The following is a 16,923-nucleotide window of genomic DNA, read 5'->3' on the forward strand; positions in this document are numbered from 1 at the left end:
AAATTCCAGGACAAATACCTCGCTGTTTTTAATTCAATTTTTAGGATGTGCCATCTGTATCAAAAGATATAATTCAATAAGGAATGTGAAAATGAAAAATAACTCTCCGCTAGGCTCATTCCTGGCAAAAAATGTATTTACTTTAGGACAAATTTCGTTAATTTTTTAAGGTGAAAATTCCCCTCGATTCTAAGAAAAAGTTTTATCGGATAATATCGAAGGAAACTAAAATGCATTTTTTCTTAATGTGATCTATTTAGGAGATTTATTACATTTTCTCATCGTTTGAAGATCTGATGAAAATAAATAATCGTCTTTGAAAAAAGTTCAGTTATTATTAAAAGAAAATGTATTTTATATTATTAAGAAAATCGAATCAATTTATACAACATCAGTCACTAAATTTTATCAAATTCAGAAGTTAAATCAGCTTTTAACAGCTTCCTTTCATGCATTTTCAAAGGGGATGTGACTGTTTTACGTGTTGTGTTCGTATAAATTGATTAAAAATTTGCCCTGATCAAACACTCGATCACTGTTCTCTCCCATCCATCTTTCACTTGATCTATGGTAAGCCATTCTATAAGTCCGCCTCCGTGGTGCAATGGTTAGCGTGTTTAGCTACCGTGCTAGAGATCCCGGATTCGATTCCCAGGGGGATGAAAATAAATATTTGTGATAACCCTAGACTAGTCTCTTGTCTGTGATCACCTTAGCGTTGTGTAAGTAACAATCAAGATAACACGGTGCCCTATGCACCATTGGGTGCAGATAAGGGTTAGAAGAAGTCCTCCGAAGGATAGTAGTGAATCGTATTCCTTACCTCTTCCTCAGTCGTAGCTGTGTTGACGGAATCCATGCTCTGGCACAGCGCGAGCTCCATGCCGGTGCTCATCTCGGGCGAGGGGGTGGGGGGGAGACCTGAGGGGAGACCTGGAGCGGGCGACAACCTCAGCCTCTTGGCTCCTGACTGGACCGCCGCAATCTGCGCCCTCTTGCCTGCCTGGCCGTTGATATCCACGGCTACTTTCTGGCACCCACGTTCCTAGCGCGGGCACCTACACTTGTTGTTTTTCTATATTGAAAGGACTCGAATCCCGACCGGGGATCCAATATTCCGTGATATCAAGATATCACCAATATCCTACTCGAATCAAAGACACCGATCAGCAATCTTTTACTCAAATCTCAGTGACACTAAATTATTTATAATAATTCAGGTAAACCCTATTCGCGAGATTAAAATCATAAGTATTTTTATTGCTTGAAATTGTTTTGACAGTCTCGATGAAGTTAGGTATCTGTTAGTATAATAATTGACCGCCTTTTAAGGAATTCAATTTCGGACGGTTGTTATTTTTTAAATGTCTCCTATACTGATATTTTTATCATAAGTTTTGATTTTCTTGTTTTAATCTAAGGGTAGTTATATTTTACAAATTTATGAATTTAAGCGAAGAGTTTTATAAGACGGTATTGATTCGATTAATGCGTATCTCTACAGAAAAATATTCTTAATGTACTGATAAAAGCGACACATTAATTTTAATGTAAGCATAAGGTATTATTCAATATTTACACAAACGAAAATTCCACCCAATACTTTGTCTTTCACATTGATCTTTCAGCTTTCTATACTACTTGAATCTGAAACAAAGAGAAAAAATATATAAACAACGATTACAAAATACCAATTTAAAAATAATCAAGTCAATTTGTAACTTGTTCCTGTCTTTTTGATGCTGACTATTTGAAAAAAAAATAAAGTAAGAATATAAAAATAAAAAAAATTCTGCAGTATGGTAAGACACAAGTCATTATCACATTAAGTAGATTGGTACGGTCAATACTTATTTACATAAAACCAAATCATTCATCACATTAATATAAATACGAATAATTTAATATGAATATAACTGAATTAATAAAATTAAAATATAATAATAATAAAACCCTTATCCGCACCCCAATGGTGCATAGGGCACTGCGTCATATAAACGCAGTGTTTTCTTAATCGTTTACACACGAAGGAAAGGTGATCAGCCCTCCGCTTCAGGTACCAGTCCAGGGTAATATTGTTAAAATATTAGAGTGAAAAAATCACTTATATTTATTTGACCCCCCTCTGGGAATCGAACCCGGGACCTCCAGAACGGTAGCCAAGCGCGCTGACCATTACACTACGGAGGTGGACAATTTTACAAAGTCGAAAAGAAACATTTTTAAATTAGGCTCAAAAACATGTGTAAATCATTTTTAAAAAAGTATGCATTACGAATGTTCAATAATGGCCAGATTGGTGAACGTTATACAAGTGAATAAAGTGATTATTTAATCCAGCTAAGACTTCAAATGTTAATCCTAATACTCGAAATGTTCAGACTTCCATCTCTTTTAGTATAAAAAAAAAACAATAAATGTATTTGTTGCGACACGTTTAATATACAAGCCAGTATTACAAATAAAATAATATTATTTTAAGCCTACCATTTTTTACATAAAATACTTGTAAAAGGTTTTTGCGTTCTCATTTTATTCTACGCACTAAAACTGGTTTAAATAAATATCAACATATTTTTAAATGCCATCAAGTTTCTTTTCTTGTTACTGTAACAATACACTTGGATCATCTCAAAATGTTTCTCTTGTCACAGAACTACGTCGAGGAGTCACTCGAGAATCACGTAAATAAAATTCACCGTTACTTTGAAGCAAGCTCCTAAAAAAACGAAGAGAGCGTAGCTTCAATACACCATCTTAAACGTTATAGAAACAAAACCTAAACGTGACTACATAGCCTAACACGCTGGCGCCAATGCGATCAGCCGCTCTTGCTTGCTCTCAATACAAAGCGAAAAAGAAAATAAATAAAAGCAAAACAAATAAACTAATAACCACGTTCTTAGACCAATTTAGCAACAGTAATGTATGAGTGATTGAAGGCAAGTCGTTTTTCATTATTTTATTATTAGTTAAATACAAATGGTTAAATATGCCAATATTATGTTCGTGTAATCGTCTAAGTTATGCGTCTCATATATACTCGATTGCTTAGATGTCGGTCAGTCTTTAATTTTACTCAAAGCTTCCATGCAATATTAAATTATTATTTTGATATACTATAAAATTTCACTGTTTTCTTTATTGATTTGGCATTAATTAAGTGGAATAAGACGATGATTCAAATATATTTATATGTATTAAAAAAAAATACTTTTACTTATTGCGAAATAATAAAAATAAACGCGGTTTCCTGAAATTATTTATATTTTACTACCTGCATTTGTAGAATTTATCGCTCACTACGATTTATCTATCTAAAAGGTAAAATGACAATGTAAATCTCATTTTGGGAGAAAGCGATAGACAGTTAATTATTTATTTTGTTATAAATATGTCAAGTCCTACTTTAAAGGTAAAATTTAATTATAAGTTATATCATCGCGAGATCCAAACTTTGATTACTTTAACCTTTACAACTTTCTTGTTTCCGTCAACTTATAAATTATAAATCACGGTCAAAATGGAAGTCGAAATCAACGGTTTTATACTCTGAAATTTATATTCAAAGTTGAACTCTGTTTCAGCAATTTAAAATGGATCAACAAAAAAACGTTAAGCGTTATCATTCTTAGCTTTGTAAACAATGATATATCTAATTGCGCTGTCACGTAAAGTTTTATTGTAATATGAATTCATTGTACTGTAAAATTTTGTGTTTTTGGTTGCAAACCAAAAACACGTATGAATTTTTGATGATTTTATAAAAAAATATTCAGTGATTTAAAAAAATTCTAATAATTCAATTTACTCGTATGTTTACTTTAAAATCAACGCGTTATATTTATTTTAAATAAATTGTTGTAAAAGTATTTCAGTGGGTTAATTAAGCATTAGTTTTTTAAAATTCCAAATATTTTATGGATTTTCTTCTGAAAATTCTCTTAAAAGTGAACTAATAACACATTAATAAATAAATCGAGTTGATTGAAACATCTATTTGTAATGCAAATTCTAACAAAATTTTAGAATTTCATTAAAAAAATACGCTGCACAAACCAAAATATTTTTTTTTTCACTTACAAAATATTTATAAGTCCCTACTCACAGATTACGATACGATCCAAGAATCAGATCTCGAAATTCATGTAATCTCTGTAAACTATGGTCACCTGTATCAGCCCGGCTATGTGAGATCGCGTGCATTGACGAATAAGATGATGAATCAAATATAACAATTGTAAAGACCTCTTGAGTTTATTAATGTAAACACGACTAGTTTCGGGAAAAACATCAATAGGTGAAAATACAAACCTGTTAATGAGAGCATCAGTAATTCTCGAAACTAGTCGTGTTTATATTAAACTCAAAAGTAGTCGTATATAAATGTTTTATTTTTGTATTTCACGTTATTCCACAAAATTAATGTGAAAATAATAATTAAATTTAACGTAGTTAGTAGGCATAAATAAGCCAATGGTGCGATTATATGTTACAGATATCGGATACAATCGTAGATCAGATCGCTATTCGTGATCATTAATATTAAGTGATAAACTTTATTGGGAATGCACGTTTTGAAGCGAAATGTGATATTTTTTTTGTTGTTATTATTGTAAACATCCTCACTTCGTAAAAAAGATCGGTCAATTAAAATTCTTACACACGTAACATTTGTGATGCCATTGAATCAAGGCCAAGATGTTCGGAGCCAAAGAGATTTAACGTACAAAACAAAACAATTTAGCTTCAAATTTGGTGCACAATATAACCCGACTGTGTTTGCTTCAATTTTAATTTTTAAACAAAGAGATGTACTGTTTTGGGTAAAATTATTTTTAAACAAAGGACAAAGGAGTCATGCCGAAGCCTTACATAAATCTTTCAAGTTTTATTCTAAATTCCCCGAGCTGTGGCGCCGTGAACTAAATAAATCCATTCTGGAGCAGTTTTAAAATATGACAAGTTCATCGATAACTCCATTTTAACACATGTTGATTGTTTTATTTGGATTTAGTTTGACGCCAGTATAATTATTTGTGCGAGAAGAATTTAAAGGTTTTGAAGGCGTTTTTAAGGTAATTAATGGGGTTGTGCTTTTAAAGCTTTTCACTTAGTAGAAATTTACGTAAGTAAGTCTAAATATATAAAGTGTTTGCACTATTTAAGAGTAAAAGATAACTTTCGGATAAGTCTATAAGTCGTACAGACATCTTAGGTTCAAACCCAGTGCAGAATACATGTATATGTTTTCAATTATTTACCAAGTCAAAAAAGATAAAACTCACCATACATTCAAACATTTTTTAAATTACTGTTTCAAAATATGTGTTTTTATCAAAAAGTTAATCAAAACCATTTTTTGCAATTGAAAATACCATTGAATATATTTGGTTATTCTCTTCAATTACAAATACCCTGGTACGATATCCTGAATTTGCCACAAAAGTTATTTACTAAATAAATAAAATTTCATGTCAAAAATTATTAATGTGTGGTAAAAGATTTTTTGTTTCAGAAGTCAGAAGCCATTTAAATACAAAAATATATTCTTAACGGCCAAGACTTATAAGCAAACAATATAAATAAGATCTATCTTTTTGTTTTTGTTTTCTGGAAATATTTGAATTGGATATATTGAATGTGGTTTTATTTAACCCAAAAAGTCGAAAAAGCCAACATTATGCGAATACAGAATTCCAGAAATACTCTCTGGAAACAAACAATATAGAGTAAAGTCGGAGTAATTTTAAGAACAGAAAGAAAAGTTTGGGAAGGGTTCTTTAGATTGGAAATATGAGTTAGAGAGATTGTAATGCCTCGAGTTTCAATTACATTAGCCAGTAATAAGTAAAATAAATATTTATTTAGATGTCAAAATCCTGGAAAACTTTCGACGTAAACTTTCTACCCTCTCGGTGGCTGAACAGCGACCAAAGCATGAATTCTGAATACAATTTATTTCGTGATTAATTTTTTGAATTAATAATAACTTTTTTAAATTACTTATGATATTTTTTGCCGAATGGTTCAATCTTTGCTTTTTAAATAATCTTGCAAAGTAACTTTTTTCAGGTACTTCCAATAAATATTTTCAAGGAAAATACAAGATCTAAGCCACATATTTTTTGTTCCTTCTTTATAAAATATTTTCAATATTGATTGACATTGATAAAAGTAAATTGCTAAAAAAAGTAACCACTTCAACGAAAATTACATTTTATTTTATATTTTTAAATACGTATCCCGATTTACCAGAATCCGATCAACCGGTGAACAGATTATCCAGTATTTTTTGGACTTCATAAATCACGAAAAAAATTGGTTGTAAATTTGTGTAAAAATAAAAATATTCTTCGTTTTTATGATGGTCAAATAGAGTTTTGAAAAATATTTAATGTTGTATTTTGTTAACACATATCAATATCCATGGATTAACCAGGAATCCATAATCTTGAAAAAATATTTTCCATGCATCTTGATGAGTCGTGATCTAGTATGTGTTGCCTTACGTTACCATCATAGTGCGGAAGCATACAAAAAGGTGACCAAACAAAGCACTTAGCAAAACAAGTGATCACTTAAACCAGCCTATGACGGTCGTCAGCCCCGTAAATGCCCAGACTTCCATATTGTTCTTCATCTTTGATGAGATGTCAAAAAATTATATAAAAAATAAGTTGTTAAATTGGCATATATCGCTCACTCCTTTCAACAACGTCATAAGACTTGATTTTTCGGGAGATCGTTATTAAAGTTTAAAAATATAATACAATGTATTAAAAATACATTTCAAGCCACTTATTGAACTTTTTACCATGCAACAGATCTTTTTAGGTAAAACCTGATTGTTTTTTCTCCATTTGAAAAATATTTTGGATATTAAGAAAAAAAATTAAACAATACCTTTTCTTAAAAATGCAAAAACAACACTTTCTGCCCTGTAGCGGGTAAATATTAAGTTAAAAATATGTTACTTTTGCTGGGATATAGTTCATTTTCTGGGCATTCCGAAAACATGCACAACTGAAAATTGACTTTTTTTATATATGACGTTGATAAAAGGAGTGAGCGATATGTAAAGAATATTGTTTTACACATTCCTATTGCGAAATATATATGATATCAAAAGTCCAAATAATAATTGCAACAGCAACAAAGAACACAGCTTCGTTTCTTATCTCAAATGACCAAAATATCATTGCGAATAATAATAAAACATTACATCAAAGCGAAGTGGAGCAATTCGTTATATATTTAGTAGGTACCTACATAATAATAAACATTACAATTTATTTAACACGCCATATCATAATCTGGCGCCTGTAAGCAGATTAACGGACAATGTCTACTTAAAGAACGCAATTCATTGCTTGGTTCTATGCATAAATAAATTGACAAATACTGTGTTTATTTATTATTATTATTATCCCCAACATTTTGAATGTATCCAAATACTTGTTCAAAAATCTAATATAAGAGTTTCTGCTAAAAAAAGCTTCTTTTCAACTCACCCATAGATGCCTATGTTTCGAAATTGGTTCATATATATAGAAATTCCAAGAATTTAAGTAGTGTAGTCGTCAATAATGGGTAGAATTAGTGAATGTCACATGTGTGTAAAGTAATCGCTTAAACCAGCCTATGACGGTCGTCAGCCCCGTAAATGCCCGGACTTCCATATTCTTCTTCATCTTTGATGAGATGTCAAAAAATAATGTTATTATTATCAATTATAGTAAAAATATAGTCAAATATAAACTGGGTTTCTATTTTTTTGGCACATAGTTTTTGTGTACACACTTATTCATTTGTAAAAAAATATTATATAGGTTGTGCCTCTCCCCTCTCAACTTGTTACCTGATCGTTCTTCCTTTCATCAATTTACAATTCATTAAATATTGGATTTACTTGTTTTATCGTATTGCTATTAATTTCTTTTTTTGTTGATACTTATGAACACGCACTATCTGTTTTCTAATAACTAACGGCTGTTTAAGGTTCAAACTTTTGAGCAGTATCACTAGTTTGTTTTTGTTGAAACAATAAGATATTTAACCGACAACAACAAAATAATTCCTCTCTTTCTCATATCTACCTACGTCTGATGGTGTATATGTAACATTATTGGATTTATGGATTGTTATTTCAATCTTAGTACATGAACATCAAAGCATGACGTTTGAGGTGGTAATACCAGTTCAAATGTAAATCCAGATATTTATATTTTAATTATCATATACACCGTAATTAAGAGGAATATATTTGTATATGTATTAACATGTGCGAATATCAATACCATTCCTCATGTTTAGTATTGTTTATCAATATTTTTAATATTTGTAACGATTTCTTCGTTTGACATTTTATGCGAGACTCCCTCAATTTTAATACATGGCATTCTTTTTTTCGGTACATTTGTTTGATATTTATCGGAAAATTTGTTTTTTTTTCGTGTAATTTTTCTTATGCTTCGTTATTTTTACATGCTAATATTATCTTTCCGTCTTTTGAATTTTTTAAAATTAATGATTCCATTTTCTATTGGATTGATGTTCTTTTTTTATCCTCTTTTGTTTTTTTCTGTTGTCTGTTCTTCTTTTGGTGAGATCACTATTATTTCTACTATATTTTTATTTAATTTTAAATTTCCTTTAGACGCGATTTCTTTTAACATTTTATTTTCCATAACTACTTCTGGCATTTTCGTTGTCATTTCTCCAATAACACCCATAATATTCAGAATTTTAGGATTTAGTTTATTCATTTGTTCTTTGCTTAATTTTGTAAATTTGTTCAATTTGACACACACTTATGAATTTACAAAAAAAGAATACTTATAAGTGACTCGCTGCAACGTGAACAGGTGAGAACTGAACAGGTGGAAAAACGCATCGTTTATCTAAACCGAGTGCAACGGATATGACAAGGAATAACAACCGTAGGAATAGTGCATACATTACGGATTATAATGATAAATGACTCACGTACGTTGCAATTTGCGCAGATATGCATTAAAGCAATGCTGTTTTTGATTGGAAGACATATATAGTACATCATACATATATCGCTCACTCCTTTCAAGAACGTCACAAATCAAAAATCGTCAATTTTCAGTTGTGCATGTTTTCGGAATGTACTATAATGGAAGAAAATGTACTATATCCCAGCAAAAGCGGCATATTTTTAACTTAATATTTACCCGCTATAGGGCAGAAATTGTTGTTTTTGCATTTTGAAGAAAAGGTGTTTTTTTTTTTTTTTATATTATAAATATTTTTCAAATGGAGAAAAAACCTCCAAGTTTTACCTAAAGAGATGTTTTGCATAATAAAATGTTCAATAAGTGGCTTGATATCTATTTTTAATACATTATATTATATTTTCAAACTTTTAAAACGTTCTCCTGAAAAATCAAGTTTTTTGATTTATGACGTTCTTGAAAGGAGTGAGCGATATAATATATACGTATGCACATGTAATATGTGCTCAATTCCAGGCAACGGTATAGCGAATTACTAATTTGTTTTTTTTTCTATTTGAGGAGTAAAAATTTATTATTTTATATGCATTTATCCATTACGTATCTAAAAACGGGTAATTGATATAAAAAATAAAATAAACATTGTAAACTACGTTGAAACCAAAAAAAATAAATTAAATTAAAATAAAACATTTTAAAACGACTTCTGAATAACATGATTGAGTTACAATTTCAGCGACTAGGCTGATAATTAATTACCCGTGAATATCTTTGAAGAATTCGTGAATTATAAAACAACAAAAAAACTTATATACAATAGATTGTTAAAAATTGGAATAAAATGGGCATTATCGTTAATACGCGTTTTGCTATTTAGTAAAAATTGTTTTTTTGAAAAGCTTCACATGTCAAAGGAAAATAAAATATGGTAGCTGTTGAGAATTTTATGAGTTCAGTATAAATATTTATTTACGATAGGCACAATTTTTTTTTGTTCCAGAGAGAAAAAAAATCTAATAAATTTTTCATTTTTAATAAATATAATAACTATCATAATAATAAAAATTAAATTGCTTTTTTACCTATTAAGATTTTTTACTATTTTAAATTAAAAGCTGATTATAGTAGTTAGGGGAATTAATCTAAATACTTTGTTTTTCAAGAATACTGAAAACTGAAAAGTGCATAGTAAAAAATTTACTTTTTTCGTGGTTTATTTTTCAGGGGGAAATAGAACAAAACTTTATTTTTCACACATTTTTCAATATCCTTGGATTAACCGTGATTTCGATTATGCGGGAAATTAATTTATAATCCATTATATCGGTTAATCGAAAGTCTGCTGTGATGTAACAAAACCAAACAGTTACACGAGTTTATAAGACAAAAGGCTTCGTAAGTCGAAACATTTTAGAGGTTACTTATTATCTATGTACTTCTTCGAGTTGATATGACTCACGAATACTGTTATGTACGGATTCTTATTTTGATGTGGGGGGTCCACAAATCTTTGTGGAAGTAATTAAATACGGTGATTTAATTACGCACTGGAAGTTGCCATATTTATTTTATTACGACTATAAAAAAATCTTTATTCATATTTGCATCAAATTTATAGCGTTGGAATAATATCCTTTAAACAGGGTCATATTAACGAGTGTTTCTGCCTAGAATTTTCACTTATGAATTACATGAAATTATAGTAACTTTAAGCATAAAGTGTAAATCCACTCACGAGTAGGCATAGGCTATAAAACTTAAAAAGTTGAAGCCTGAGTAGGGTCATGATAAGCGGTGTTGCATAAGCCGTAGCTAGATTTCAGAGTCGCTTGGATAATAGGTAATTCAATATTTTTTTAAACCATTAGTGTAAAAACCTTAGCTCTTCGGCCGTCTTATAATTTCAGCCCCATTTAGCGTGATACTTCTCTTCTTCTAACCCTCATCCGCACTAATGGAGCATAGGGCACTGCATCGTATTGACACAATGTTATCTTGATCGTTAATTATATGAAGGCAAGGTGATCACTCCTGCGCTTCAGAGACCAGTCCAGAGTAATATTAAATAAATATTAGAGTGTAAAATCGCTAATATTTATTCTCACCTCCCCTGGGAATCGAACCTGGGACCTCTAGCACGGTGACCATTACACCATGGAGGTGGACTACAGTCACATGTTATTTCTTACATTGTTTTAAGTGAAGAATATAACATAAATTATTGCAACACAAAAAGTGTTGCAAATGTGACCTATGGTCACTGCAAAATAATACTACTAAAATGACTCAAATACAAAACATTGAGAGAAAAATTTCTGTCTTTAAAAAATTCTTATCTAATTTAAACGATCTCTGCACGAAAGTGCACACCCGTTATGTTTCATAATAGGTCCAATTTATTGTTATTTGCCCTCTTTTCCCAGGAAGCCATTCGGTCCAAAATGCTTAATCAGGCGCTGCCTTTGAATACCGATTATTCTCGTTGTAGTTAAAGTGCATAGGGATTTAATTGAGTGATACTTCAATTAAATAAGCAAAGGTAAAAAAATGGTATTATGATTTCAAAGTATGTATGGTAATAAAGTAAAAATGGAAAATAATCAGTGTCATAAACCAAATATTTTTTATTCACAAAGCAAATTAATTGAAAAAAAAAAGTTTTCTAATTAAAAAGTTATGCATACATTATATTATGTCATATGCATACATCATATATCAAGAGGTCATAGTAATCATATTTTTATTTATGTTGAGATTCATTTCGATCTTGTGTAATGAAATGTTTCATCATTGTCGTCTGAATTTTCGAGAGAATTTTGGGATAGAATGTGTACAAAAACTCTTTTTATTTAATGCAGCATTTGTTTAATATCAGAAGTCAATCCCATTACTATTTATCAAGTTTTTCTGACACAAACATACGGAAGCTGAATTTTCATACATAAATATATTCAGATTTTCGACCCCTGTACTAAAATTGTGGTAAAAATGCATGGATAAAATGTACATATTGTTGAAAGCCCCTATAAAAACCTTTCTTGCACTGTTCTTATGAATTTTATAGCATTTTTTAATCCATCGGATTTATTGTTGGAATTAATTCAATTTTCTTAATGCGATAAACTAAAGATATGAAGGGTGGATAGAGGTGAAATCAGTTAACCCGAAATGGATATTAAATTGAGTAAAATGATTTAATTTAATAGTCTTTAAAATTGATAAGGAACGTTAAGTACATCTTTATGTAACACAGTGATATTTTCTATCGTTTATTCCCAAATACTTTGAAATAACGGACCTCTACTCAACTAATTTCGGATATAACAGACAACAATCAAGTCAAATTTAAAAATTAAAACGTCCTTTTAATATTATACATGCTTAAAATCAAGTGTTGCCGCTTGTAAACAATTTTTAGCGGCTATGATAGTCACAAATCGAATATTGTCTGTGTTTTGTATTGTTTATACATCTAAATACAGTGTTTATATTTTCGAAAAAAAAAATCAATAATTTTCAGCTTATTTTTATATAACGAATTACCGGCTTTAACGAACACCCCCTCCCCCAATTAGTCCGTTATATCGAGCTTTTACTGTATACATTAATTTGAATTTGAGACTGAAATTAGCTAAAGCTTAAAAGTTATATCTGGTGCATGTGTGTTCACCACGAAAACTGTCGGAACGGGATAATAATTTTATTCTCTTCTCTTGTGGCTTAGTCGTTGTCATATATTACCTACATAATGCACGGTACGTGGTCCAATTAATGTGTATATACAGATACTATACAGAACTTTACGTAATATGGGGGTCATTAGTGCCGCCAGTAGTTAATCCAAATCATATCCATCTAACGGTTGAACGACTCTGCCGCCATGATGATGTTTAATACATCAGATATGCCATCAAGAGTCAGGAATATTGGCCCGATGTGGTCACCCAAAACGGAATATTTTAATGATATAAATATCAAGCAGACAGCGAGTGATGTACTGAATAATTGTAAAATGAAACTAAACGTACATGCGCCCAAAAAATAAAAAATAATTCATAGAACTCACAGACGTAGGTAAATATTCAATGGAGGAAAAAATTCCCTTAGTTTATATTTAACGTGAATTTGAATTGTGTGCTCAGTATTTGTATAATTAACATAAATCTAAAACCGATTTGTTAGTCTATGAACATGTTTTTAAAGGAATATCTGCGTTCTTGTTTATTTAAATAAAATGAAATTAGACTTCGAGGGATATTCCTTTTAAAAAAACCTAAAAATATTCGTAGAAAACATAAACGTTACTAAATATTCTACTTAGAAAAAAATACTTTATGTTTACATTATATATAACATGAATTTAAATTATGTGTTCATTTTTGAAAGGGAGGGATAAGTACTTGTATCATTAACATGAATTTAAAACAGATTTGATCATCTATGTACATGTTTTTAAAATAATATCTGCTTTCTAGTTTATTTAAATACAATGGGAAAATGCTTTACGGGTTAATTGCTAATAATAAATAAAATAAAACAAACTTTATTTTACTTTTTACAAATGGCACTCAGTGCCCCGTGTAAGGAAAATGTGTGCAAAGTTCGTGATACTATTATGTAAGACCTTTTTTTTTCATTTTATTCATTATTATTTAAATAAAATCAAAATAATATAAATTAATATTAAATAAATTATTTTTTTAAGTATCTATTAAAAAATCAATTTTCATAATTTACGTCATAAAAAAATTATTCTATATTTGAGTAAAATATATGTTTTTAATCCTAAATTATCCAACGAGTAACGTTGTTATTATACTAAGCATTCGTAAAAAAATAGGACATACTGATAAATAAAAAGGGAATAAATTAGATAATCATTTATTTATTTATGTATTTTAGAAGTAATAGGAGGTTTTTAGGGTTTAAGAGATCACGTACTAATGAAAAAAATAAGAGTACATAAGGAAAGCACTGTGAAACAGGGAGCCTATTCCAGGAATCGTCATTTTACCTTCGTAATTTTTACGATAGTTAAGTATTCTATGGTTAAAGAAGAAAAATTGCGCAAATCATGAAAAGCGTCATTTAATCATACATCTACAGCAGTACCTAACTGTATCACAATAAGAGGTATATCATTATATCATTTGATAAGGCCTTGACTTTTTTTCCACGATTACCCAACGCGCAGGTACTTTGAGCAAATTGAACAAATGCATTCGATGTGACCGGATAACTCGGCATAATAATAATATAATTACGTGGTATTCTACCTCGAGCCGACAGTGTACAGTGTACCGAGGTGTAGTAAGCGAAGAGCTAAACACGCCAGTGGTACGAGTAATAACAGACCTCAGACCTTAGACTTTGAAACATAACGCAATAACGTGAACGTAAATTATGCGAAACGACTCGACGTAGCTTGGTCAGATTTTTATACGATTCTCGGGCGGAGAATAATATTCCTCGATTCGATGTTGTTTTTCACCCGACTAATTTATATATGAAATAAAAGGAAAGAATACATGTTTCTATCGTTTGGATCGATAGCATTAAATATTCCTGCGTAATTTAAAAGCAAACTTACATTTATTTCGGAATTACTGAAAAAATAATAGGTTCTGAAACCTAATTTTAAAAAGCTCTAAATTTTTAAAAAAAATTTTATTAAAGTTTTACTTTGTTAATACTACTATTTCTTAAAATCTATTATGACACGTATTTCGATGCAATTTGCGTCATTTTTAAACATCGTAATGATGCGGAATGCATCAAAAGACGTGTCATAATGGATTTTAAGAAATAATGATATTTACCAAGTAAAATTTAAATTAAAAATGGATAGATTTTACTTCAAAGCGACTGCTGAATCAATTGATAATAATAAATCATTTTATACAACCACACATACTCTGAAAATATCTCTGTGTACACTTTTTCATCATTTGATAATCATAAATAAAACTATAAAAACTGTTTTCATATTAGATTTTTCATTGAAACTTCCAAAGCAATCGTCTTTTATGTACCTTCAAAACGGTTTTTATTAGAAATTTTAAAAAATATAAAATACTTTGATAAATATAGGAATCAAAGTTAAATAAATGTTATCTATACTTCGTTGATTTTATTTGGCATTTTCATATATTTTCATGAAAACTTTTTAAGGTTTTTTTAACCAAATTATATATTTCAGTATTACATATTTCGCAGACATATTTCAAGAAATAGAGGTACACGATTTTTTTACCTTACTGCCTCCACTTTAATATTACGTAATTTGCCTAGTTTTTTTCAGGAACCTCTAATGCTAAAGTTAGATTTTGGGAGGCACCCTCGAGGTAGTAAGACACGAAAATGGCACAGTATAATTGATTTATAATCAGTTTCATTTCAACCACAAAATGTTATGATTATAAGTAATATCAATTCGTTCAAATTACGTCGCAAATATTGCAATTATTCAACCCAAGTTTAATTTTAAATATTTAATTTCGCAAAATTATTTTTAAGCTTTTTTAGTATTTTATTAATTTTTCCAAGTAGTTTCCAAGAAGTCTATTTTGTTTATTTTTTTAAGTATTTTTTTTTATCGTTTTGTACATGAAGTTATAAAAGTTAGAATTTTCTTGCAATCTTATAAGATTATGTTAAAAATACATTTTTAAATTAAAATAATATTTTTTAAATAAGCGTAGTGTAAATTAAGAAAATTGGTTTTTTTACAAATCTTTAAAAAATCGTATACGTAGAATGTATGTTTACATTTACTAACAAATATGAATATTTTTAAACGGTAAATAATAACGTTTTACAGAACATTATTCATAAAAATATTATTTTTACCACAATTTAGTTTTTTTGAACTTACAACTTGACGTTGCTGAATATAATAATAATTAAAGTCAAATTTATTTTTTCCTTATTTTTTTTTAACTTAAATATTTTCAACTTTATAAAAGTTAAAAAAAATAATAATTTTATCGAAATCAGTAAATCTATTTTTTAAATCTGAAAAAAAAAAATTTTTTACGAATATATTTTTTAAATCATACACATATTTTTTATACATCTTAGAGGAAATTATTTTCATTTAATTCATGTAAATAATTTTCATTTAAAGTTATATTTCTCATTTTTATTGAAAATGAAAATATTTTATACTTTTAAAAACAAAGTTCAAGTTCAACCTAAGCACGTAATAATAATATGTTTATCTAACAGAATTGAAAAGCATAAAATGGAAAGTAATTTTAAAAATTAAAATCATGCAATGAGTAATAAAAAAGTAGGTACCTAAAAAACAATTGTTGTAATTATTTACAGTTATATATTCAGTTGAGAGTATGTGAACAATAACACTTCCGTTTTTCAAACGTCATGTGAATTCACTGGTTTAGCCGGCAGTGGTGGTAAGGTATGGAAACACTTCGAACAAATTCACATTCGCGGCTTAGAAAAAATAAAATAATTACGAAGCGCACCCGCGCTCTTACTCGGCCTGTGTTAGACTGATACGCTTCGCTTCTTGGTACCCTACTGACTGCTGCTAGAGAAAGAGAGAGACAACTCCCAGCCGGGAAAACCCCTCGCTAAAAGCGAGACAGCAACACTTCACCCGACCCCCCTTCAAAGTTCCGACAGAGAAGGACGGCGCACATTAGCTCGGAGCGGAAAATCATAGCGTTAAACAAGGACAGTTGTATATTTGTAGGTTATGCAAGCATGCGCGGACTTAATCAAAGGTGGAACGTATGTTCTATCCGTTTCCTTTTCCTCTAGTTTCCATTTCGCCCGTTTGGATATGTTTGTCCCGTTCTGGTTTATAGGTGAGCTATTCTATGAGGGTGTGCGTCTAGTTTGATGATGTGTTTGTGGATTACCTTTAGTTTTTAGCAGAGCCTCTCAAACTTTCCTCAAATTAGTATCACAAATT

At 29.8% G+C, this 16,923-nt stretch overlaps 1 protein-coding gene across 1 annotated transcript in view; it reads right to left on the bottom strand.

Annotated features, from left to right (window-relative positions):
• cpo (RNA-binding protein) overlaps positions 1–16,529 on the bottom strand; it is a 342,680-nt gene extending 326,151 nt beyond the window's left edge. Inside the window, exons 1-2 of the mRNA XM_088272133.1 lie at positions 16,284–16,529; positions 824–1,647 (exon numbers count right to left, since the gene is read on the bottom strand). Of these exons, the coding sequence (XP_088128259.1) occupies positions 824–895 (72 nt within the window). The 5' untranslated portion in view covers positions 896–1,647; positions 16,284–16,529. The remainder of the gene's footprint in view (positions 1–823; positions 1,648–16,283) is intronic.
• Between the last annotated feature and the right edge of the window lie 394 nt (positions 16,530–16,923).

Source organism: Brachycentrus maculatus, unplaced genomic scaffold, assembly GCF_059751285.1.
Source record: "Brachycentrus maculatus isolate JH-2025_06_01 unplaced genomic scaffold, ASM5975128v1 h1tg000031l, whole genome shotgun sequence".
Taxonomy (NCBI): Eukaryota; Metazoa; Arthropoda; class Insecta; order Trichoptera; family Brachycentridae; genus Brachycentrus; species Brachycentrus maculatus.